The following is a 24,622-nucleotide window of genomic DNA, read 5'->3' on the forward strand; positions in this document are numbered from 1 at the left end:
AGTCTGTTTGTGATGAGCTGTGTGGGCAGGGCTCAGCTGGGATAGTCTCTGTGAGGAGAGCTTGTTTTGGCTGCGTGGTGTTATCAGTGGCCTTGTGGGATGTGTCAACCACAAGATGACTCTGAGACTGACATGAAGTCCTGTGGTTACTCGTATTCTGTCCAGGTGTGTGTGTGCCATTGAGGCCAAGTGGATTGGCACACACCACTGAAGGATGACGGAGGGAGAAATAGATATTGTCCTTTAGCACTCTCGCACCAAGTTTGTTTGGGTGGAAGCCGTCCAGTTAAAACAGTTGTCTATGGCCCCAGAAAATATTGAAGTTGTCGATGAAGTTGACTCCTTTTGTACTGCAGGTTCTTTGTAGCCATGTATTCAGCCCAAGCAGCCGTGAAAACATGTTAGTTCCCCTTGCTGGGAGTGGTCCACTGATGAACGACTGAACTTCAAGTCTTTTAAGTGTTTCAAAGAGTTCACTGAAATCCTTCTTAAGCAGTTCTGACTGCTCTTTCCGAATATCGTTCTTCCCCACATGGATGATGATTCGATTTGCAGTCTTGTGCTTCATCAGAATGTTCCGAAGTTCCTTGTTCACATCAGAGACGGTTGCTTGAGGAAAGCAGCATGTAGTTGTAGTCCTGCTACTGATGTTTCTGATAGTAGAGTCACCCACTATCAGAGTCCTGGGCTCGGCTGCGCTCTGAGCTGAGTGCCGCTGTCTGCTCGATCTCGAGCGCCTGTTAGTAGCGATGTTAGCTGCTGGCTGATACAATCCATGTTTTGTCACATTTGGGGATTCCTCACCCACATTCATTAATGCTTCAAATCGGTCCTCAAGATGTATAGGGGGTTGTAAAATGCCAGTGTTTACAAGTCTTGTCATAGCCGTATCTGGGGTAGAGGATGCTACCGCAGTAATACGAGATACTCGTGACAATCTGATGTCTCGAGTGCCTTTGGGTCTCGCTCCCTGTTTGTGCCATCGATTAGTCTGTCGATCAGCTTGTTCTTCTACACTTTGTATAAACTGTTGAGATTCACTAGATTCATAGGACTCACCGGCTGTATGCTGCGGGGGTCCGTGATGATGATCTGCTGTGTGTTCCACCTGTTTTGGAGGTCCAGCAAGTAACTTTGTTTCAAGAACCACAATCCTTTGTAGAAGTCTGTGGCAGTTCATGCAGCAAGTAGATTCCACAAGGGGCATTTTCTTTCCCGTCTATTTGAATGTAGGCAGCTGTGTTTTCCTGTCTCCGGAATGTAAACTGCTGGCAGTGGGAGGCAAAGAGTCTTCCTTTTCTAAAAACGGTGTTGTCTGAGCACTGTGCTGATATGCTGAAGTTAAAATCTTAGAGAAATCTGAGAAAAGTGCATAAATAGGGAGCGAAGCGCAGAGCAATAAGCAGGAGCGTCCGAACAGTAGCGAAGCCGGAAGCCTTACCAGAGGTGGGAATGTCTGTAATCACCCAGAACACTATCAATAGTCTAGCAACACCCCAGCAACTGCATAGCAAGAGCCTAGCAACCACCCAGAATATCCTAGCAACCAACTAGCAACACTTTAGCAAACATCTAGAGCAGGGCTCCTCAAATCTGGACCTCGAGAGCCACTTTCCTGCAGAGTTTAGCTTTAACCCTAATCAAACACACCTGAACATGCTAATCAATGTCTTCAGGATCATTAGAAAATCACAGACAGGTGAGTTTGATCAGGGTTGGAGCTAAACTCTGCAGTGGATTGGACCTCCAGGGTAAGATTTGAGGAACCCTGATCTAGAGCATCTAACTGACCAAACTATTTATGTTTCTTAAACAAAACTTTAAGACAAGCCAGCATAAATTTGTCTTTCAAACTTTTCAATCTAGTTATTACAAGTATTCTTAAATGCTTACAATTCAAATACACAGATGATTTTCCTGCCTGGTGAACACTCATGAAATCAATAACACTTAACAAAAAACTCTTTACTTTATTTGTGCAGCTCAGTGTCAAACATAAATTAAATTAAAGATAATAATAATAATAATTTGAATTTAATAATTAATAATGAACTTTTGGGAACAGATAATTTTTCATTTTACTACTGTAAAGTAATCTTGCAGTAGATGAAAAACTCTAGAAAAGTTCAAATACCAAAGAATTGTATGAACTTGGTATGCACCACAATACAGTACAGTAAAAAAGAAAGTAAATTCAGCATCCTCTGCACATTTGGTCAAATTTCATTATGGTATACAGTACTATAGCAGTTTCCTGGTCTCCTGACACAAGACTAGCTATATCTCTAGGCAGTCATTTCTCAGTTCTGCAAACATGCAGTACACATAAAAAAAATGGTTACAAATAAAATCTGACAGTCACACATTTGAAGGTGTACAACATGTGCTACTGTTTACTGTACATATAGAATAGTGAAATTTCCATCATCTAATTTACTGGTACTGTACTGTAATTATACTGTAAGCATAAAACCCATGTATATTATTCATTCAGCTCTCTCCTCTCTCTGTTGTTAGGATGCACAGATTCTGATTGGTGTCATCAGTTTTGCTACCTAATGTTTAACTTACTTATTGTTAAACTTTTTGAGAAATGTGTCTTTGTTTTGAGAACTGAATTAATGATTTGGGAAAATGGGCCAACTAAAATCAGTTATATTATGTCAGCAATCGAGAAAACTGCAATACAAGATTCTTACCTGCTATTAGTTTTCGTGATCGGCATCTTCTTATTGATTTCATGTTATTGTTTCGTCCGATATGGCAGAAAGGCCTCTATATCCATGATGAAAGTGGAGTAAGCGATCGGAGAATCGGATCACCAAACAATTACGGGATGAATCTCAGACATATCCGGATGGGATTATATTTATCAGAGGACTTCTGAATTAACTGAGAAGCAGTATCTGATTCACGAACAAATGTAAAAACAATTCAGGCTCAACAGGCTGCGCTTTGTGGTTTTGACTCAAAAAGAACTGGTTGATAATAGTCATTTTGTTAATGAAGCCGACTACACTGGGCGCGCTGCGTGAGCGTGCAACCATCGTGCACAGTTTAGTGTGAGACTTGTTTTTTCCCCCATTATTTTCCGTTATGCTGTCATTACCGCGGCTGAATAGTAGCACATGAAACACTGCTTTCATTCATATTTTATTCTGTGATAATTCTGGGGTGGCAGGTGGGGTAGCACAGCTTTTTCTTAGGGTGGCAGTTGCCACCCCGTGCCACCCCGGTAGATCCGCCCCTGTCTGTCTGGAATATGTTTTAGCCTCTACATCACATCTTGCTATTCAAAGGAATAGTTCACCCAAAAATGAAAATTCTCTCATCATTTACTCACCCTCATGTCGTCCCAAATGTTTATGACTTTCTTTCTTCAGATGAACACAAGAAAAGATTTTTAGTCTGTATAATGCAAGGGGAAAGTATCACTTCAGAAACCACACAAAGTGAACACGATGGTCAAGTTTAAAATATTGGTATTTGTATTTTTTGTATTTATCATTTCACTTAAGAAGACACTGATTCATTAACAGGGGTTGTATGAGTTACCGTCGTATTCATTTTTGGACGTCCCATACAATTGCATTATACAAAATGATGATTTTTTAGTTTGTGTTCATCTGATAAATTACAGTGAGGAAAATAAGTATTTGAACACCCTGCTATTTTGCAAGTTCTCCCACTTAGAAATCATGGAGGGGTCTGAAATTGTCATTGTAGGTGCATGTCCACTGTGAGAGACATAATCTAAAAAAAAAAATCCAGAAATCACAATGTATGATTTTTTAACTATTTATTTGTATGATACAGCTGCAAATAAGTATTTGAACACCTGTCTATCAGCTAGAATTCTGACCCTCAAAGACCTGTTAGTCTGCCTTTTAAAATGTCCACCTCCACTCCATTTATTATCCTAAATTAGATGCACCTGTTTGAGGCCGTTAGCTGCATAAAGACACCTGTCCACCCCATACAATCAGTAAGAATCCAACTACTAACATGGCCAAGACCAAAGAGCTGTCCAAAGACACTAGAGACAAAATTGTACACCTCCACAAGGCTGGAAAGGGCTACGGGGAAATTGCCAAGCAGCTTGGTGAAAAAAGGTCCACTGTTGGAGCAATCATTAGAAAATGGAAGAAGCTAAACATGACTGTCAATCTCCCTCGGACTGGGGCTCCATGCAAGATCTCACCTCGTGGGGTCTCAATGATCCTAAGAAAGGTGAGAAATCAGCCCAGAACTACACGGGAGGAGCTGGTCAATGACCTGAGAAGAGCTGGGACCACCGTTTCCAAGGTTACTGTTGGTAATACACTAAGACGTCATGGTTTGAAATCATGCATGGCACGGAAGGTTCCCCTGCTTAAACCAGCACATGTCCAGGCCCGACTTGAGTTTGCCAATGACCATTTGGATGATCCAGAGGAGTCATGGGAGAAAGTCATGTGGTCAGATGAGACCAAAATATAACTTTTTGGTAATAATTCCACTAAACGTGTTTGGAGGAAGAAGAATGATGAGTACCATCCCAAGAACACCATCCCTACTGTGAAGCATGGGGGTGGTAGCATCATGCTTTGGGGGTGTTTTTCTGCACATGGGACAGGGCGACTGCACTGTATTAAGGAGAGGATGACCGGGGCCATGTATTGCGAGATTTTGGGGAACAACCTCCTTCCCTCAGTTAGAGCATTGAAGATGGGTCGAGGCTGGGTCTTCCAACATGACAATGACCCGAAGCACACAGCCAGGATAACCAAGGAGTGGCTCTGTAAGAAGCATATCAAGGTTCTGGCGTGGCCTAGCCAGTCTCCAGACCTAAACCCAATAGAGAATCTTTGGAGGGAGCTCAAACTCCGTGTTTCTCAGCGACAGGCCAGAAACCTGACTGATCTAGAGAAGATCTGTGTGGAGGTGGGCCAAAATCCCTCCTGCAGTGTGCAAACCTGGTGAAAAACTACAGGAAACGTTTGACCTCTGTAATTGCAAACAAAGGCTACTGTACCAAATATTAACATTGATTTTCTCAGGTGTTCAAATACTTATTTGCAGCTGTATCATACAAATAAATAGTTAAAAAATCATACATTGTGACTTCTGGATTTTTTTTTTTTTTAGATTGTCTCTCACAGTGGACATGCACCTACGATGACAATTTCAGACCCCTCCATGATTTCTAAGTGGGAGAACTTGCAAAATAGCAGGGTGTTCAAATACTTATTTTCCTCACTGTAAATATAATGATGGCATGAGGGTGGAAAGGAGAGTTTCTTTTTAATCTCTTTCCCTGTATTTGTGTGTGTGTTCCACTGTGCTGCATCTTAAATATATTTTTATTGCACTAGATGTATGTTTGACCTGTACATTTAGTTTCGTTTTCTCCCTTTAACAAAACCTCTTCATATCTGTTCGAAAAAAAAAAGTACTTTTTTAATACTTGAGTACAATTTAAAGTTGTACTTTTTTACTTTTACTCAAGTATGTTTTTGGCCAGATACTTGTACTTTTAATTGAGTAAAATTTTCACTGAGTATCTGTACTTTCACTTGACTCAAATTTTTGAGTACTTTTTACACCTCTGTTCTGTGCAGCGCTGCTTCAAGTCGAACACACCTAATGGCAACATGAGGGCTATTAATACCAAACAATAAGGGTCACAGGACACAAACCAACCAATGGGAAACAAGGCACATGACTAAAGGAACCAATCAGAACATGACACACACACTAGGCAGGAATACATAAGGTGTGTTTGACTTGAAGCGGCGCTGTGCAGAATGATCAGTGTATGACATCAAAGTACCGGCGAGAGCGATAAGAGAGACGATGGATCCTTATGCTTTCGAATCGCTCTCGTGGTACTTTGATGTCATACACTGATCATTCTGTGCAGCGCCGCTTCAAGTCGAACACACATGAAACAAAACCCCAAAACAGACATGACAATACTAAACTGGTATACATAAAGCCTGCTAAGTTGGAACAACTAATTTTGTGATTAATGCACTGTAAAGGTGCCATAGAATGCATTGATACAATATTTTAAATTGTTCTCTGATATCTACATATAAGGTATGTGGCTTAGGTAAGGGCAAAAATGTTTCAGAAACCGTTTTACATGTCCATTTACAACTCTAGGATTTCTCCCTAGAATGAGCCGGTCTGTTATTGGCTTATTTGGAAGGGTCATGAATAATAATGTTGAGCTCTGCTCTGACTGGCTGCTTCACAGTGTGGCTCATTTCAGTAGCTTACAGGAAGGAAACACAGGGAAAATATATATTTCAATACTTTCTCGTGCAGTTTTATCATTGGGTAATTATACTGTAAATAAAATGCGGGCATCAGGGAGCCGCTATTAATATGCTGGGCATTGAAACTGCTTTCAAATGCACAATTTGGTTTTTAGTTTCACTTTCACTTTGGAGATTCGCGATCGCACGTACTCTGTTTATACTATGGAGTGGCAGTACTTACCACACATTTTACAAGATCAGATGCTTGTCAGTGGTGCTCAGGATCTGTAAATCATTCGCCATCATCCTCAGTCATCTCTCCTTACTCTGTTTATGTGGCAAGTGAAATCTTATGTACTGTAATGTAACAGGCTACAGCTAGCAAGCAGCTAACCATGTCCCTTTAGTGGCTCAAGTTATTTTATTAGAACACGTAATTTGCTTTCCGTGCCATTCTGAATATAACACACAAACCCATCCCTGCACTTCACATCCCCTGCACAGCCTGCAACATAAGATTTATTTCCATGATCTGCCATTTTCGCTGTTGTCCTCGCTTGTTTCTTCACAATACCTATAGAACTTCTGATGGTTCGGCTGGCAGCTGGCCTAGAACATGGGCAGGTATATGCAAATGTTGGGGGCGTAACTACAGTATTAGTGATCCCGACTGTTACGTCACAGTCAGTGTTATGTTCTGATTCACCTATTTTTCAGTGGTCTTTTTTATTCACAAGATTTACATAAGAAGGAGGAAACAATGGTGTTTGAGGCTCACTGCATGTAATTTCCACGTACATAACTCTTATTCAACTATTATTCAACTATGCCAAGGTAAATACAGTTTTCCATTCTATGGCACCTTTAATTGTAAATAAAGAGATACTGAAGTATATTTGATTGTGATAAAGTAGAAATATTGCAAGTATACTGAGTATTATACTAAGTATTGTGACAAGTTCATATAAAATGTGTAGATGTCCTTGTGTTATATACACACCTTCTGTGAAAATGAATTTTATCCCTGAGGACAAATAAAATAAATTATCTAAATTATCTAATTATCTTATACTTCAGGTACACTTTAAATATCTTTCATTTAAAGACTAATATTATACAGAAGTCATACGATTCTTAGCTATTAATAGTGATTTTAAAACACATTTTAGGCATAATATTAAGAAATATGCATTGTGATATGAAATATGCATATGCAATAAAGAAATTCTCCAAATAACATTTAATTATAATTTTATATCAGGAAAGGGCTGGGAGTCGATTATTTGATACTAAGGTGTTGGGAATCCAGAGTAATGGGGAAAACGTTTCTGAATCATTTGAGCCAAATGCAATGTAAACTGATCCACAAAATACTGAACTGAGGACATCTGCTGGACAAACAGGTATAGATGGACAGACTTTAAACACACAATGCTTTGAATGACTGACTGCAGTGAGCTCAGTCAGTCTGGTTAAACAGCGGAATACCGGACACCGCTATTGAGCTAGCGGGACGCCACACACTCCGGGCGGATAGAACATTAGATGGCTCCGGTAAGACCAGAGGTGGTGGATTGTGCATTTACATTAACAAAGCTTGGTGCACAAACTCTGCTATTGTTGGGAGTCATTGTTCAGCTAACCTTGAGTTTCTCATGGTTAAATGTAGACCGTTTTATCTACCGCGGGAGTTCACTTCCATCATTATAACTGCAGCCTATATTCCCCCGGATGCTGATGCCAAGCTTGCTATGAAAGAACTTCACGCAGCCATCAGTAAACAACAGACTGATCACCCGGAAGCGGCTTTTATTGTTGCAGGTGACTTTAATCACTCAAACTTAAAGTCAGTGCTACCCAAGTTTCACCAGCATGTTTCCTGTCACACCAGAGGAAACAAGAACCTCTTTGTTCCTCACCCCCAAATATGCACCCCTCATCAACCGTGTGAAGCTATCAGTGAAGACCATCAAGGTGTGGCCTGCGGGGGCAGATTCCACACTCCAGGAAAGGTTTCTACACACAGACTGGATTATGTTTGCTTCTCAAGCCACCAGTGGCGCTCACACAGACATTGACTCCTACACCTCCTCTGTATTGGATCATATCAATATCACCATTGACAGTGTTACAACCCAGAAACAGATCACCACATATCCAAATCAGAAGCCTTAGATGAACAAGGAAGTGCGACTCCTGTTGAAGTCACGCAACACTGCCTTCAGATCAGGAGATGCACAAGCCTACAGCACATCCAGAGCAAACCTGAAGAGAGGCATCAAAAAGGCCAAGCACTGCTACAAGCTAAAGATAGAGGGACACTTTTCCAACTCTGACCCTCGACGCATGTGGCAGGGCATTCAGGCCATCAGTGACTACAAACCCACCCACTCCACCCCCGCAGCCACTGATGTCAACTTCCTGAACGAGCTAAATTACTTTTATGCTCGCTTTGAAAGAGACAACAGAGAAATTGCCACCAAGCTCAATCCCTCAGCTGACCACCCACCAATCAATCATACTCTCCTCCACAGATGTCTGCAAGGCACTGAGCCGGATCAGCGCGCACAAGGCTGCTGGACCAGACAACATCCCTGGTCGTGTTCTCAAGGCATGTGCGGAGCAGCTCGCTGGGGTTTTTACAGACATTTTCAATCTGTCTCTTGCCCAAGCAGCCGTACCAACATGATTTAAATGCACTTCCATTGTGCCAGTGCCAAAACACTCTAGCCCGAGATGCCCTAATGACTACCACCCTGTAGCACTCACACCCATCGTTATGAAGTGCTTTGAGCGGCTGGTCCTGGAACACCTAAAAGACTCTCTACCATCCACATTGGACTCACACCAGTTTGCCTACCGTAGCAATAAGAGCACAGAGGATGCAGTTTCCATGGCACTGCACTCTGTGCTCACTCACCTGGACAATAAGAACACTTATGCACGTATGCTGTTTGTTGACTTCAGCTCAGCATTCAACACTGTCATCCCAATCAAGTTAATAGCCAAACTTGGAGACCTGGGCATCAATACCTCAATGTGCAACTGGATTTTGGACTTCCTGACCAACAGACCCCAGAATGTTCGATCAGGATTCACCTGCTCCACATCCATCACACTTAACACTGGTGTACCACAGGGCTGTGTGCTAAGCCCGTTTCTCTACTCCCTCTTCACCTCCGACTGCAAGCCTGTGTATGGATCTAATTCCATCGTCAAGTTTGCAGGCGACACCACGATGATTGGCCTCATCAGTAACAACGATGAGACTGCCTATAGGGAGGAGATCCAGCACCTGGCCACATGGTGCACTGAAAATAACCTGCTCCTCAACACCACCAAAACGAAGGAGCTCATCGTGGACTTCAGGAAGGAGTCAAGAGGCACACGACACCATCCACATCAATGGAATGGCTGTTGAGCGTGTCTCCAGCTTCAAGTTCCTGGGGATCCACATCTCGGCGGACATGTTGTGGAAAACCAACACCTCCAGCCTGGTCAAGAAGGCTCACCAGCGCCTCTTCTTTCTGAGGACACTGAGGAAGAATCAGCTCTCCTCGGCTATCCTGGTGAACTTCTATCGCTGCGCAATAGAACGCATCCTGACCAACTGTGTCACAGTATGGTATGGGAGCTGCTCTGTTGCGGAGCGCAAGGCACTGCAGCGGGTGGTGAAAACTGCCCAGCGCATCACAGGGACTCCACTACCTGCCATCGAACACATCCAGAGGAAACGCTGTCTGCATCGAGCTCGCAGCATCCTTAAGGACTCCTCTCACCCAGCCCACAGACTGTTTTCTCTCCTGCCCTCCGGCAGGCATTTCAGGTGCCTCCGGACCAGGACCCCCGTTGATCCACTTCCTCATATATTGTTTACTCTTCTCTCCTACCTCACATCTGCCTTATTTGCACTACTGAATGTACATTTTTATTACAGTAACAACTGTTTACTTTTGTATCTTGCACTACCATACCTAAATTGGATTATGCTCATTGCACTGCCGACTGTTATTTACATTATCAAATGTTTACATTAGCATTTTGCACCGTACGTCTAATTGTAATATGCAATCACTTCCACTGCACTTTTACACTTTGTTTATAGTAATAGCCATCTGTATATATATTATATTGATAGTACATATCACCTGTAAATTCTGTTTATAGTAATAACCATCTTTCTATATATATTTATACATATATTCAGTACATATCCTTGTCCTGCACTTATTCAACCATTGTATATCCTGCACTTGCTGCTATTGCACTTCTGGTTAGACCTAAACTGCATTTCGTTGCCCTGTACTTGTGTAATGACAATAAAGTTGAATCTAATCTAATCATGATTCTAGCAGCTGTTTTCACCTCTTCTGCAGAGCTTTCTTTCTTTTCTTGTTTTCTTTTCTGAGTGTGACATTTATCTACGAGTGTGGTGTTTCTTAGCTCCTTCTCTCTCTGTCTCAGGTGTACATATTTGAGAATAATATTTACTATCAGCCAGATGTGAAGAGCAGTTCTCTCAGACTGACATCATCGGGGCGAGATGGCCTCATATTTAATGGAATAACTGACTGGCTTTATGAGGGTAACACACCATCATCACACTGTTATGAGCAACACAAGCTGTGCCATTACAGTTGTTTTTGTTGTTATTTTACTGAATCTCTCTGCTTGTCTATCAGAGCAGATCCTGCACTCTTCAGTCGCTCACTGGTGGTCTCCATCAGGCTCCAGGCTGGCATTTCTCACCATCAACGACACTCTGGTGCCCAACATGCAGCTGCCGCGTTTCACAGGGACGCTTTACCCTCGTGGACACCAGTATCCATACCCAAAGGTACGCAGACGGCCGTCTATCTGATGTCCTGCTGCTGAATGTGTATGTTAGAAAAGATTAGCAGCTCTTGATGAAATGACTTTCTGGATATGGATCTCTCCTCTAATGTTTTTCATACTCATTTGAAATAACACAAAGTTTTGTGTTTTTATCTTAAGTTTTAAATATATAAATTTTTTAAAATATAAACAATTGTTTTCATGACAGATTTATACAGATGTAAGATTTTTACACAGGGGTTAAATTGGCTACCCTGGTAAATCATCAGAGGAATTTCCTCGTACATTTTCAACATTATAGGCTATAGTTTTAAACACTTTACTCATTCTTACTAATTCAAGCAATGACGCAACACATATGTAGCCTATCGCTGAAAGGAACCGAGTGTCTTCAGAAAAGTTTTGATTGCATTTCAACTTTATCTGATAAAGTAGCATTCATGAGCAGAGCGCTACTTTGCTTACAGCTGTTTCTAGGGAAACCGTTATATGTTTGATGTTCCAAAAGTGCCTCCTACTCGTAGAGAATCAAATTGGATTTTCAATAAGCCTGTCTGCTGTTTCCGCCCCATCCGCCCAATATAACCCTGTTTTAAATTGATATAATAATTTATACTTCTGACCCGTCTCTTTCCTTAAAAAATGGTTTAAAGACTGAAATGTCAGGTTTTTCATTTTAGATATAGTTTTTGTTTTTGTGAAAACCTCAACTGTAATTAAATCATGTTTTTACAGTTTAATATGTTACCATAGACATTGCCCTACTCTGTTCATATGGTATTAATTTTTATTTTTAAATGAATTTTTGCAGGTCTTAAATTTGATTTTTTATAAAAATCCTGCAGTCAGATGTAGCTTTGCACACTGCCAGCGTCTAGAATGATTTTGATCAGCATTTTAGTATTCATAACAGAGGGCTCTCTCAACTTGTTATACAGTATTTTACAGTTTGTCAGTTGATATAATTGTTAATTGTTACAATATAATTACAATATAATTGTTAATTGTTTGTTAATTGATTAACCCCCCCACATGACTAATCCCAATTGAACCCCTATATACTGTCTTGATCGATTGATCAATTGCATGAAACATGATTCATTTGAGAAAGTTTCTGTTGCTTTCAGCACCTTCCGATGTTCATTCAAGTTCATTTGGAGCTACAATTTAGTGAAGACGAAGAGTATGCCAAAAAGACATTTATTATTTGAATTTTGTAATAAAATGTAGAGAATTTAATACTGAGCCTTTGTTTCATATCTAAAGTAAAAAAGTATGAAGAGCATAGACAAAAAGATCTTGGTATTTAAGAATTAATATAGTTTCATCAAAAATGTAGATAAATATACACATTTATATTGTTAATCCAGCGCTAGCGTCACACAGCTGACATCTTCACCTGTTGTAGTTTATTTGTTTGTTTGTTTATTTGACAAAAAAGTAGTGAATACACTCAATTCGTCAAGGATAACACAATAAAGTTTAAAATAAAACCTGTTTCCATTGTGGTCCTTGATGTAAAGCACAAACTCCACTCCCGGTAACAGGTACACTGGCACTGCATTATAAATACAAAAATTACAATAAAATTCCACATTTATAAAAATTTACAATCACAAATAACCACGTACGTAATACAAATTCATCAACAAAACAACCTACTTAAGAGCCAACTTTTAGCTTTTAAACTAAAACTAACCATAGTCGAAATACCCTTAATATCCAGAGGTAATTTATTCCACAAAAGTGCCCCAGAATATCTAAAAGACCTACGACCATACATAGTTTTAAAATGACATAATGTAATATCCATAAGACTTTGCCTAGTTTTATAACAATGTTGATCATTTACCCTAGAAAAAAGTGCATTAAAATATAAAGAAGCTCTATTATTGATAATCTTATGTACCATTTTTAACTTAATATATTCTAGTCCGCTTTCTATAGGTAACCAATCAAGACACTTAAAATGGGAAACCTCCACATGTGTAAAACGACTAAACCCTGAAACTAACCTTATCAATTTATTCTGAGATTTTTGTAACTTATCCAACCAACCAAGTCAAATCAGACATCCAAGAAATACATGCATATTCGAAATGACATGACACTAAACATAATGCAAGTAATTTTATCATCTGTTTATCAAGAAAACTAACATGTCTGGCAAGAAATTTTGTTCTAGCATTAACCTTACCCAGGACTTTCATAGCCATGCTTACACCACTTAAATCATTGTCAAGGATACATCCAAGATAATTAACGGAAGTTCTATTTGATATTAAACAATCCCCCACCTTAACAGACAACTTAGAAACCTTGTTCAAATTTTTTTTAGACCCAAATAAAATGGATTCCGTTTTACCTAAATGCAATATCAGTTTGTTTTCAGAGAGCCAGTCTCTTACCTTACAAAGCTCCTTACCTAAATTCACTTGTATCCTACCAACATCCTTGTCTGAAATTAATAAAGCAGAATCATCAGCATATAAAAACAAATTACTATCACAAACTGCTTGCATGTCATTTATGTATAAAAGAAACAAAAGAGGGCCTAAAACACTTCCCTGAGGGACTCCATTTGTAACCAAAGATTCCTCAGAGAGAACCCCATCAATTTCTACCCTCTGAACTCTCCCGGTTAAATAAGAATTCATCCAGGCTATCACTTTACTTGAATAACCCATGACACTTAACTTGTCTAAAAGTATTGAATGATTTACTGTGTCAAATGCTTTCTGGAGGTCTAAAAGTACCATACCACACCTGCCTCCTTATAAAATCTGTTAAATAAAGTAAAGTAGTATCAGTCGAATAAGATTTCCTAAAACCTGACTGAAAATCAAAAATTAAACTACTCTTACTTAAATACTCATACATCTGTTTATACACAACTCTTTCTAAAACAATTTTAGGCCACACTAAAAATGGAGATTGGACGATAGTTTCCAGGATCGCATCTGTTACCTTTTTTGAATAACGGAATGATTTTAGCTAACTTCATATCAGATGGAAATATACCATTTTCCAAGTAAAGATTAACAATAAATGTAATAGTTGGAGCTATAATATCTGCAGCATCTCTTAAGAATCTAGCTGGAATATCATCCAGCCCAGTTGACTTAGACACTTGAAGCTCTGCAATCATTTTAGTAATTTTATTTACACTAACTTTAGCAAAAGAAAAACTATTTGGCAACACCCCTTGTTTTGAATAAAATCTCTTAACAAAATCAATCCCATAATTTCGTTAGGACAGAGGAATCTTATCAACTAGACTATTAGCAATTAATGAAAAGAATGAATTAAATTTATTAGCAACTTTATTTTTATCAAATTCTATCTTACCATCAATATCTAAACCTACCTTTGATACAGAAAATTTTGATTTACCAATTGAATGGAATCTATTCAACACCTTCCACAGAGATTTAGGATCTTCTTTGTTTTTTAACCCTAACCCTATCCTTGCTGTGAGCACGATAGAGATGTTAACAGTCAAAATGCCATCAGAGAGAACATAACTTAAAAGTCGTTATTTTGGTTCATCACAAGTCTAAAACAAAGTCAAGTCACCGTTATTTATATAGCGCCTTTTACAATGCAGATTGTGTCAAATCAGCTTCAAAGTATTAAAAAAGGGAAACAGTGTGTCGAAATCAACGTCAAAGTCACTTTTTTTGTGCATTCAGTTACAAATCTCTACGGCTTGTTGGCACCGATAGCTTTGTGGGCAGCGCACTGACATAAAGCGCCATTGTGCTACGGGTGTCTGGAGTTTGAATCCCGGCTCGAGGACCTTTCCTGATCCCACCACCCCTCTCTCTCTCCCACTTCACTTCCTGTCTCCTCCACACTATCCTATTACAATCAAAGGCAAAAAAAAACCCAGCCAAAAATAAATCTAAAAAAAAAAAAACATCTCTACAGCTGTGACGGTGAACAACAGAACACTGATTTCACTTCATTCCACTCTGTGTGCAACAGGCTGGACAGAAGAATCCTGAAGTGACACTGTATGTGATCAACGTGAACGGATCTACACACGCTATACAACTCCTGCATCCCGACAGCTTACAGAGAAGGTACCAGACACCAGGCCCGGTTCTACAGGGGTGCTAAGCACAATAACACCCTCAGTTAAGGCTGTAATAATGGCATTTCATTGCAGATTTGGCAAACTATCCAGTGTATTTGCGCTTTGGAGATAGGTCTCTATTTTAAGGTGTTTTTGCAGCATTGAGCAATGTAGCCAATCACAGACATATCTGTTGATTTCTTGAAGCCAACAGCCAATCAGAGCCGTTTAAGTTAAAATCCACTCACCGCTAGAATCGCTGGAGTTTTTGTTCAGGTGTTGTGTTCAACAAGAATCATCTCATTATAACAAAGTGTCGACGCAATGTAAATAAGAGTTTCATTGTGCAGCGTAGAGAACTTCATTGATTATAATGTAACTTTGTGAGATCGTGATGAACTAAGATGAGTGACAGCTTTCAGTGATTATAAACGGAGCGCTCTTTGCGTCATACTCATAGCAATGGATGGCACTAAAACCTTTATATTAGGTTAGAGCTCCCTCACTAATTTAAGAAGCACCCTCAGTGATTTGATTCTGGAGCTGGGCCTGCCACACACTCGCACAATTACACGCATACACACTTAAGTCAATCACACACACAATCACAGTCAACCATACAGACACACTCAATCACAGACACACACACTCACACAGACACACAATCTCTCACACACACAAAATGATAAAACAATGATAAAACTAGTCCCATCTCTGGACACAAGTAAATCTGGTATGAAAGACTGTTCCATTTCTAGACCTTCAGATGTTCAAAACGTGTGTTTGTGAGTTTGAGCTCACAGCCTGCTCTGTGTGTGTGTGTGTGTGTGTGTGTGTGTGCAGTGATCTCTACATCACCATGGTCCAGTGGGTGACGGACGAGTGTATTGCTGTACGCTGGTTAAACCGTCCTCAGAACTTCTCCATTCTCACACTCTGCTACACACACACGGGGAAATGTGTGCCGGTGAGTCTTCTTCATCAGTGTGAATTTGAATTGAACTAGCTACAACATGTTTAACTGGAATAACAGGAATTTACTGAATTGCAACTTAAGAAAATTCAAAACAAGTGCATTCTTGGAAAATAAATGTTCTTCTGTCTCTCTATCAAAGGAGAGTCAGTTCTCTTGGCAGCCATACTGGCGACGTCTCTGGGCAGCTATTTTGCTCATATAAGTCCAGCTCCGAACTATTTATTGGGGAAATACAGAAACGGCTCTTTAATTTACAAGGCAGGACGTTTTCTGCCATATTGCGCATAGTCCTGGTTGTAACCTCAATTCAAATTCAGGAGTTGAATTGGAATATCAATTCCATTCTGAATGGCACACAACCCTGACACACACACACACACACTTATGTACAACGTATGCAAACACACAAACACGCTGTTTTGGTCTCTCTCTGCAGAAGCACATCATGATATCGGACAAATGGATTGACAGACAGGTAAGATGACACTATTTTAGATTTTGCCACATTTATTTACATTTGACAGGACATTGATTTGAAGTGATCTGATGTTCTCATTTGATTGGTCCAGAATGAAAAACCATCTTTCTCTAAAGATGGAGAAACGTTTTTTGTGACATCGCCTCTCAGAAGCGGAGGCCGCGGATCCTTTAGACACCTTACTATGATGTCAGAGCAGGTATAAAGCACACAAGCCACACAGAAAACAAACACAATTCACACGGATCTGACTTTAACCTCTCCTGCTTTCAGCCTGAAGGTAAAGAGGTCAGCATACGACACCTGACCTCCGGCACTTGGGAGGTCACAAAGATCCTGAGCTATGATCAAAAGTGGAACACAGTGTGAGTCACTACACACACACACACACACACACGTTTGTTTTTGTGAAAAGTGGGGACATCCCATAGGCGTAATGGTTTTTATACTGTACAAACTGTATGTGCTATTGCCCTACACCAACCCTACATCTAAACCTACCCCTTACAGGAAACTTTGTGCTATTTCAGATTTTCAATACACTCCATTCTGTGTGATTTATAAGCGTTTTGAAAAGTAGGGACATGGAGTAATGTCCTGAAAAGTCACCTTCTCCTTGTAATACCTGTCATACCCTTGTCATTATACAAATTTATGTCTTCATTTGTCACAAAAACGCACACGCACACACACACACACACACACACACACTCACTAATGGGCACACACACACACACACACACACACACACACACACACTTACTAATGCACACGCACAGTCCATCAGATATCTAACATGTTGTGTGTTTTTATGCAGATATTTTCTCAGTAATGAAGCTGGATTCAGTCACAGGCACCTGTACAGGTGAGATACACTGATGCTGCAAAGGCCACTCTGTTTATATTCCTCCTCAATAACTCTTGTTACAGTGGCATGACCTTTGACCCCCAGGGTCAGCACGGTGGAGCCGTTCCATCACGAGTGCTTGAGCTGTTCTGTGTTTAAACCTCACTGTTCATTCTATGAAGCGTCAGTGAGTCCAGACAGACGGGCCGTCCTTCTGAACTGCAGGGGTAAACCACACACACACACACACACACACACACACAATATCACATTGGATTTGTCATGCCTAATTCTGGTTTGCAAAACACCTGAGGATTTCTTTAAACAATCTGTATTTCACGGTCAGGTCCAGGAATCCCCAAAACTACTGTGCACCTTCTCAGCAACATGAGCGGTGAGTCCAAACACACACATACACACACACACACACACACACACACACACACGACTGTTCTTCATCAGATCTGTAGTTAAGAGCCGCTCACTCACAGAAATCTCATTTATGTCCCAAAACCAGGACACTATGAGTAAAACGTGGACAAAACCATGAAATCCAGTCATAAAATGAAATGTACTGTATTAAACGCAATGTCAAAGAATTTGGCAGATGTTGGATGAACAAATCAAAAGTCGGGCTGTTCACTTAAATGGACGAGTGTGTGTGAATATTAAAGCACAGCCTGCTGTGTAAATGTGAAGTCTGTGTGTTGTGCATGTCTCAGTTTTTTCTCAGTTTAGCGTCTGCATTTCACTATATGACACATGAACACATGAACTTCATCTGAGGTTTGCGTCATCAGCATTTCACTATTTACTTTGAGAAACCATCGAAACAGAAACTCAAAGGTCTTTGTTGCATATCTAATTATAATGCAGTGTTAGCTAGGGCCATGTGTTTATTTCATTGATAAAAGAGAATGAACGACTGTTCTTTTAAGGATTTTGGGAACTGGGAGTGATGCTGATGCTAGAATGTTTTTTTTTTTTCACTCAATTAAGTAATGCAAGAGGTTGACAAGAACAATAAATAAAAAAGTAAGCTTAAGCTCAAGTAGGCTACGAGTCACCTTTACATTTACATTACATTAAGTCGCAACATCTAGCTACTGGGGTGCCTCAGGGCTCAGTTCTTGGACCACTTCTCTTCTCTGTCTACATGGCATCACTAGGTTATGTCATTCAGAAACATGGCTTTTTATATCACTGCTATGCTGATTACACTCAACTCTACCTCTCATTCTATCCTGATGATCTGATGATAGCTGCTCGCATCTCAGCTTGTCTAACAGACATTTCTTGCTGGATGAAGGACCACCACCTTCAACTCAACCTAGCTAAGAACAGCAAACCCATCACTTCATCACAATTTCACCTTCCAGTTAGGCTCATCAACCATAACTCCTTCAAAAACTGTCAGAAACCTTGGAGTTGTGATTGATGATAAGCTGAATTTCTCACACAACATTGCTGAAACTGCCCGGTCCTGCAGATTTGCTTTACACAATATTAGGAAGATCAAGCCCTTTCTTTTGGAACATGCAACACATCTCCTTGTTCAGGCTCTTGTTCTGTCCAGACTGGACTATTGCAACGCTCTCTTAGCAGGTCTTCCGGCCAATTCCATCAAACCTCTACAATTAATCCAAAATGCTGCTGCAAGATTAATCTTTAATGAGCCAAAAAGAACGCATGTCACACCTCTATATAGACCACCAATAGCTGCTTGCATAAAATTCAAGGCATTAATGTTTGCCTACAAAACCACCTCTGGCTCTGCACCCCTTTACCTAAATTCATTACTTCAGATTTATGTGCCTCTAGAAGCTTGCGTTCTCCAAGTGAACGTCGCTTTATTGTTCATTCCAAAGAGGCACAAAATCACTTTCATGGACTTGTTCATTAACTGTTCCCTCCTGGTGGAATGACCTGCCCAACTCAATCCGAGCAGCTGAGTCCTTAGCCATCTTCAAGAAGCGGCTAAAAACACATCTCTTACATCTTTATTTGACCTTCTAACTCTAGCACTCTCTATTCTAATTCTGTTTTATCTATCTGTCTTCTTTTTATTTAAAAAAACCACACACACTTGACCCTTTATCAACTGCATATTTATTCTGAAACTGCTAGCTTTTCTTGAAAAACTAACACTAGCTTTCTTTTTTCTATTCTATCTACTTGTTTCTTTAAAAAAAAAAAAAACCCACTAGGTTTCTTTTTTCTATATTCTATCTACTTGTTTTCTTTAAAAATAAAATCTTGCTACGTGTACTGCGTTAGGCTGAGACTTGTCATAGCACTTGCATGTTGTTGCTCTTTTGTTGGTTTTGATTGGTTCTATTGTCCTCATTTGTAAGTCACTTTGGATAAAAGCATCTGCTAAATGACTAAGTGTAAGTGTAAGTGTAAATGTAAAGAATATCACACAATTTTTGTCCATGATTTAAAAAGTAATTAAAACTGTTGCACTTTGAATTATTTGAACTTCATATGATTACATTTTAAAAGAATGTTTATGCATTCATTTGTTTGCTAATGTTTTTGATAATAAACTGTATTAAACACTAAAACACAGAATCTAGAAAAAAAATGGAAAACAACAAATTTGGAGAAGAAATTAAACGTGTTTCATGATGCCCTACTATAGCGCTCTGCCCTCTTTCAGCCCTACTTTCCCATTTACTCTGTGTGTTCCTGTCGAAAAAGGCAAAGGGCCCAAAATAAAATAAAATACATAATGAAACAAACTGATGTTTTTCTGACAATATATATTAGTTCCTCAAAAAATGGCAGGACACACCAAACCTTAAGCTGTCTTATTTTCTTTCTCTTCTGCTCTGTAGATCACGTGACTGTAGATGCTCGTCTGGAGATCAGAGAATTTCTCCAAAAGAAAAAAACTCCAGTTAGACAAATCAGGAATTTACTGATTAACAATCAGGGTATGAAGTCATCATCATCATCATCATCATCATCACTACCATCACTTGACAAACAGGAAATAAAAGCAACAATAAAAAAATGGCAATGAGATTTTCATCTAAGGGTGTATTCACACTGGGAAAGTCCACTAGTTCACTTGCTTTGGTCCGCCCTTTGGTCCACCCTTTTTGCAAGTGAACCAGAAACTGTAAACAAAACCAAACGCGTGCTTAAGGTCATCCATTCATTGGCTCATCCATTCAACCGTACCAGAGTTTGTTTGGAAGCGGACTGAGACCACCTCTTCAGGTGGGTCTCTGTACGGTTGTTTGGTGTGCACCCGAGTGTGATTGCTGTATTCACACCTGCCCAAAAGATCTGCACCAAAGGGAAACATAATTGAGTTTGATTCAATCGAACCAAACAAGACAGGTGTGAATACACCCTTAGACATTATAATTGCTAACATCTGATGCCATAAACCTCACATCCCTGACCACGAATGAAAACATAAAAGCATCATATCAAAACAAACATCTGAGAAAAAGCACAGCACGTCCTCTTAACATTCATCGGACAGAAGATACAGGTAAATCAATCTTAAGACATCATATTAGATGAATCGATCATAAACCCTGTCCATTTCAAACCTCCTCAATGAAAGTCTGACTGCTCAACAAAGATCTCACACACCACAACAGGACCAAAGAAGAGCATCCGAAGAACAACCTCAAGCTTATCGCAGGAAAACGACACTGACATATTTGAGTCACCAGAGAGTTCCGAAACAAACCATTCTTTGGGAACTAAATGTAGAGGAACTTCCACAGCAACCTTACGAGGACTGGAAAAAGTGCTGTTCTTCCTCAGTATTTGTGTCTTGTTCTCCAGTTGAAATATTTAAACATTCTTAAATCAAGATATATTTACTGGAGAAGCAAAATGACATATCTTGTATCAAGATAGGTGAGTTTATGCTTAAACCAAGAGTAAATATCAAATTAAAAAAGAGCACAGTAAATATATCTTGAATTAACAATGTTTAAATATCTGTACTGGAAAACAGGGAAAAACTGTTACACAGAGGAATACATAATTATTCACAAACAAAACAGGTTATTTTTCAAGAACACAAATAATCATTATCATCACCATAAACATAACCATTTTTTTCCATTGTTCACAATCTTTATAGATAGTTACGTGGTTACGTGTTCAATTACGTGTCAATGCTGGTGGTCGGTATATTCATCATGATAAGGAGACATAAAACATTTGAAAAATGATTGTGATTGATCTCAGGCAAAAACATTGAAACAAAATGGAAGATCAAAAATGTCCACATTGTTAGAGACAAATGAGCAACAGTTTGAAAGGCTTATAACTTTAATGTATGGTCATTGTGTACAGAAGAAGTGTGTTCGCCTGCTTCGACCCTGACGTGATGCTAAGCACTCTTCCACTAAACCTTTTCTAGAAAAATGAATGTTGGCTGGTATTTTAGCGTACACACACTTTAAGATCATGTTTTGTAAATGAGGCCTCAGACTGCATGTGCTTTGTGCCATTCACACCGTTATGAAAAAAATAGATCACAAATAAGCAATAAAAAAAAAAAAAGATTCAGATTTTTGCCTGCAGTCTGAATGTAGTCTAGGATGGTTTGCACTGGTTGTGTTTTTGCTGTAAGTGACTGATGTGTGTTTACTGTGTGTTTATAGCACTGAGACTCGAGCTCAGCTTCCCTCCGCAGTTTGAAGAGAGTAAACGATATCCACTTCTGCTGTTGCTGTAGGAGATCACACACACACACGCACGCGCACACACACACACGCACACACACACGCACACACACACACACGCACACACACTCTTTCTCTCTCTCTCTCTCTCTCTCACACACACACACACGTTTGTTTTTGTGAAAAGTGGGGACATCCCTTAGGCGTAATGGTTTTTATACTGTACAAACTGTATGTGCTATTGCCCTACACCGTCACTGTGTGATTTATAAGTGTTTTGAAAAGTGGGGACATGGGGTAATGTCCTGAAAATTCACCTTCACCTTGTAATACCTGTCATACCCTTGTCATTATACAAATTTATGTCCTCATTTGTCACAAAACGCACACACACACACACACTCATTAACATATAAAACACCCTGACCCTAACACACAAGCTCACTAACAAATAAAACACACTAACACACCATACACAAAAACACTACCGAGTCTCTCAAGATTATTTAAAAGCATGAAGTCCTTCTCTTGTGTAGTGAACACATAATACTTCATAATACGTTCATTAAAATCTGTAATTAATGGAATCAAAATATCTGAAGTGTATTGTTTTAAGAAGGCTATTTAGCAACACTTTTATTATTTTAATTAATATATTAATTAATTTTTTGCTAAAATATTATATTAGAAACTATTTTACTTGCCAAAAAAATTCAGTGAGAGAGATAGTTCTTTTTTTAGGAAGCAGGTTTTGATAATCACTAGCATGGATGAACACAGTATCTGGAAACGATCAAGCCACATCGGTGACCTCTGACCTCTGAGTCTGTGTGTGTGATGCAGTGACTCTAACCCCGGCGGTCAGCAGGTGAGCGAGCGCTTCCGTCTGGACTGGACCGATGAGCTGGTCAGCTGTGATGAAGTGATCGTGGCACGGCTGGACGGCAGGGGAAGTGGCTATCAGGGCCAGCAGATCCTGCAGGACGTTTATCAGCATTTGGGACTCGTGGAGACGGAGGATCTGCGCTCTGTTTTACAGTGAGTAAACTAAACCTCAAACCTCCATCTACTGTACAAACGTCTTAGACATTAGATGTTTCACAAAAACACTGAAGATGCTTCATATCCTTTGCTCTAGTGTGCCAGAAAGAATTCCTTCAGCAAACCATGTAATAATCCACTGACTTTTTCATTTTGTATTAAGTTTAATTTCCTACTGGCACATTAAAGCAAAAAATATAAATAAGCGTCCGAAACAAATGTTTCTGCATCTGATGTGTTAATGTAGACTTGAGCTCAGAACTCTATGGGACAGATGTAGAAACTGGACGTGGATGTTGAAGGGTTTGCGGAAGAAATTCACAGTCTACATGAAGCAGTTCTCATTCATCGTCTCTGCTTCGGTGGATATATCAGTGATCTTTAATGAGTTTTTCCCCACATCATCATTACATTTGTCCATGCAGGTATCTGATGGAGCAGCCGTATATTGATGGAGGCAGAGTCGGGGTTTTTGGCAAGGTGAGGTTAGTCACACCAGACTCATTAAAGCGATCGCTCACCCAGCAATTAAATGATAATTCCTTACATTTATATAGCGCTTTTCTGTGTACTCAAAGTACTTTACATAGAAGGGGCTCAACCCTGCTTAGCTTCAGCGGGTGACCAGTCTTGGGCTGCAGGGTGATATGGCTGCTGATATGATGTCAGCATTTACTCTCCATCATGATGTTTCTAACCTGTGTGACTTTCTTTCTTCCACTGTGCACAAAATAAGATATTTTGAAGAATGTTGACTTTCAATGTATGGACAAAAACAAACACTGACACATTTCTCAAAGCATCTGCTTGTGTTCTGCAGAAGAAAGTCAGTCAAACACATTAAGAACAACATGATGGAGACTAAATGATGACAGACTAACATCTATCCTTTACTGTCTGCAGAAACCACAGAAGCCATAAAACTGTCAAGTCAAATAATAATTGTATGTGAATTTACACTCTTCAGACTTGAATAAATTGCCCAAAAAAGCACAGATATTTAAACAAATCAGCTGCTCTAAATAAAAACTGCATCTCTGTCGGGCAAACCAAGTTAAAAATACCTGTTCAGACCAGAATTAAAGTTTGACTCTATTACAAAAATAGGAACAGGCTCTGCAAGATCAAAACCTAGTGTTTGTGTGAAGTAATCTCAGAAGTGTTTTGCAGGTGTGTGTGTGTGTGTGTGTGTGTGCGCAGGCGTATGGTGGGTTCCTGAGCTCTATTCTGCTGCTCTCACATGGACCTGAACTCCGCTGCGGCGCGGCTGTGAGTCCAGTGTTTGACTGGCAGCTCTACGGTACATGACACACACACACACTCATCATGAACACATGAAAACACACACACACACTAGTCTGATTGTTCTGTTTCTGTACGCAGCTTCAGCTTTTACAGAGCGATACTTTGGGTTCCCTCTACAAAATGAGCTCAAATACAAGGTGAGATGTTGCTGCTGT

At 39.8% G+C, this 24,622-nt stretch overlaps 1 protein-coding gene across 4 annotated transcripts in view; it reads left to right on the forward strand.

Moving 5' to 3' along the window:
• The window catches only part of LOC131547456 (inactive dipeptidyl peptidase 10-like), a 46,134-nt gene that overhangs the window by 18,972 nt on the left and 2,540 nt on the right, over positions 1-24,622 (forward strand). For 2 of the 4 annotated variants that reach the window (XM_058788029.1, XM_058788031.1), the window contains 16 exons: positions 10,710-10,830; positions 10,928-11,082; positions 15,069-15,166; positions 16,003-16,126; positions 16,572-16,610; positions 16,705-16,812; positions 16,887-16,978; positions 17,431-17,478; positions 17,566-17,687; positions 17,807-17,854; positions 20,301-20,399; positions 22,101-22,170; positions 22,965-23,159; positions 23,588-23,642; positions 24,333-24,462; positions 24,546-24,604. In XM_058788029.1, coding sequence (XP_058644012.1) covers positions 10,710-10,830; positions 10,928-11,082; positions 15,069-15,166; positions 16,003-16,126; positions 16,572-16,610; positions 16,705-16,812; positions 16,887-16,978; positions 17,431-17,478; positions 17,566-17,687; positions 17,807-17,854; positions 20,301-20,399; positions 22,101-22,170; positions 22,965-23,159; positions 23,588-23,642; positions 24,333-24,462; positions 24,546-24,604 — 1,563 coding nt within the window. Of the gene's footprint in view, positions 1-10,709; positions 10,831-10,927; positions 11,083-15,068; positions 15,167-16,002; positions 16,127-16,571; positions 16,611-16,704; positions 16,813-16,886; positions 16,979-17,430; positions 17,479-17,565; positions 17,688-17,806; positions 17,855-20,300; positions 20,400-22,100; positions 22,171-22,964; positions 23,160-23,587; positions 23,648-24,332; positions 24,463-24,545; positions 24,605-24,622 lie in introns of those variants that run through there. The other 2 variants (XR_009272937.1, XM_058788030.1) reach the window with 2 other exon arrangements.

This window comes from Onychostoma macrolepis, chromosome 09 (assembly GCF_012432095.1).
Source record: "Onychostoma macrolepis isolate SWU-2019 chromosome 09, ASM1243209v1, whole genome shotgun sequence".
NCBI classification, from domain to species: Eukaryota; Metazoa; Chordata; class Actinopteri; order Cypriniformes; family Cyprinidae; genus Onychostoma; species Onychostoma macrolepis.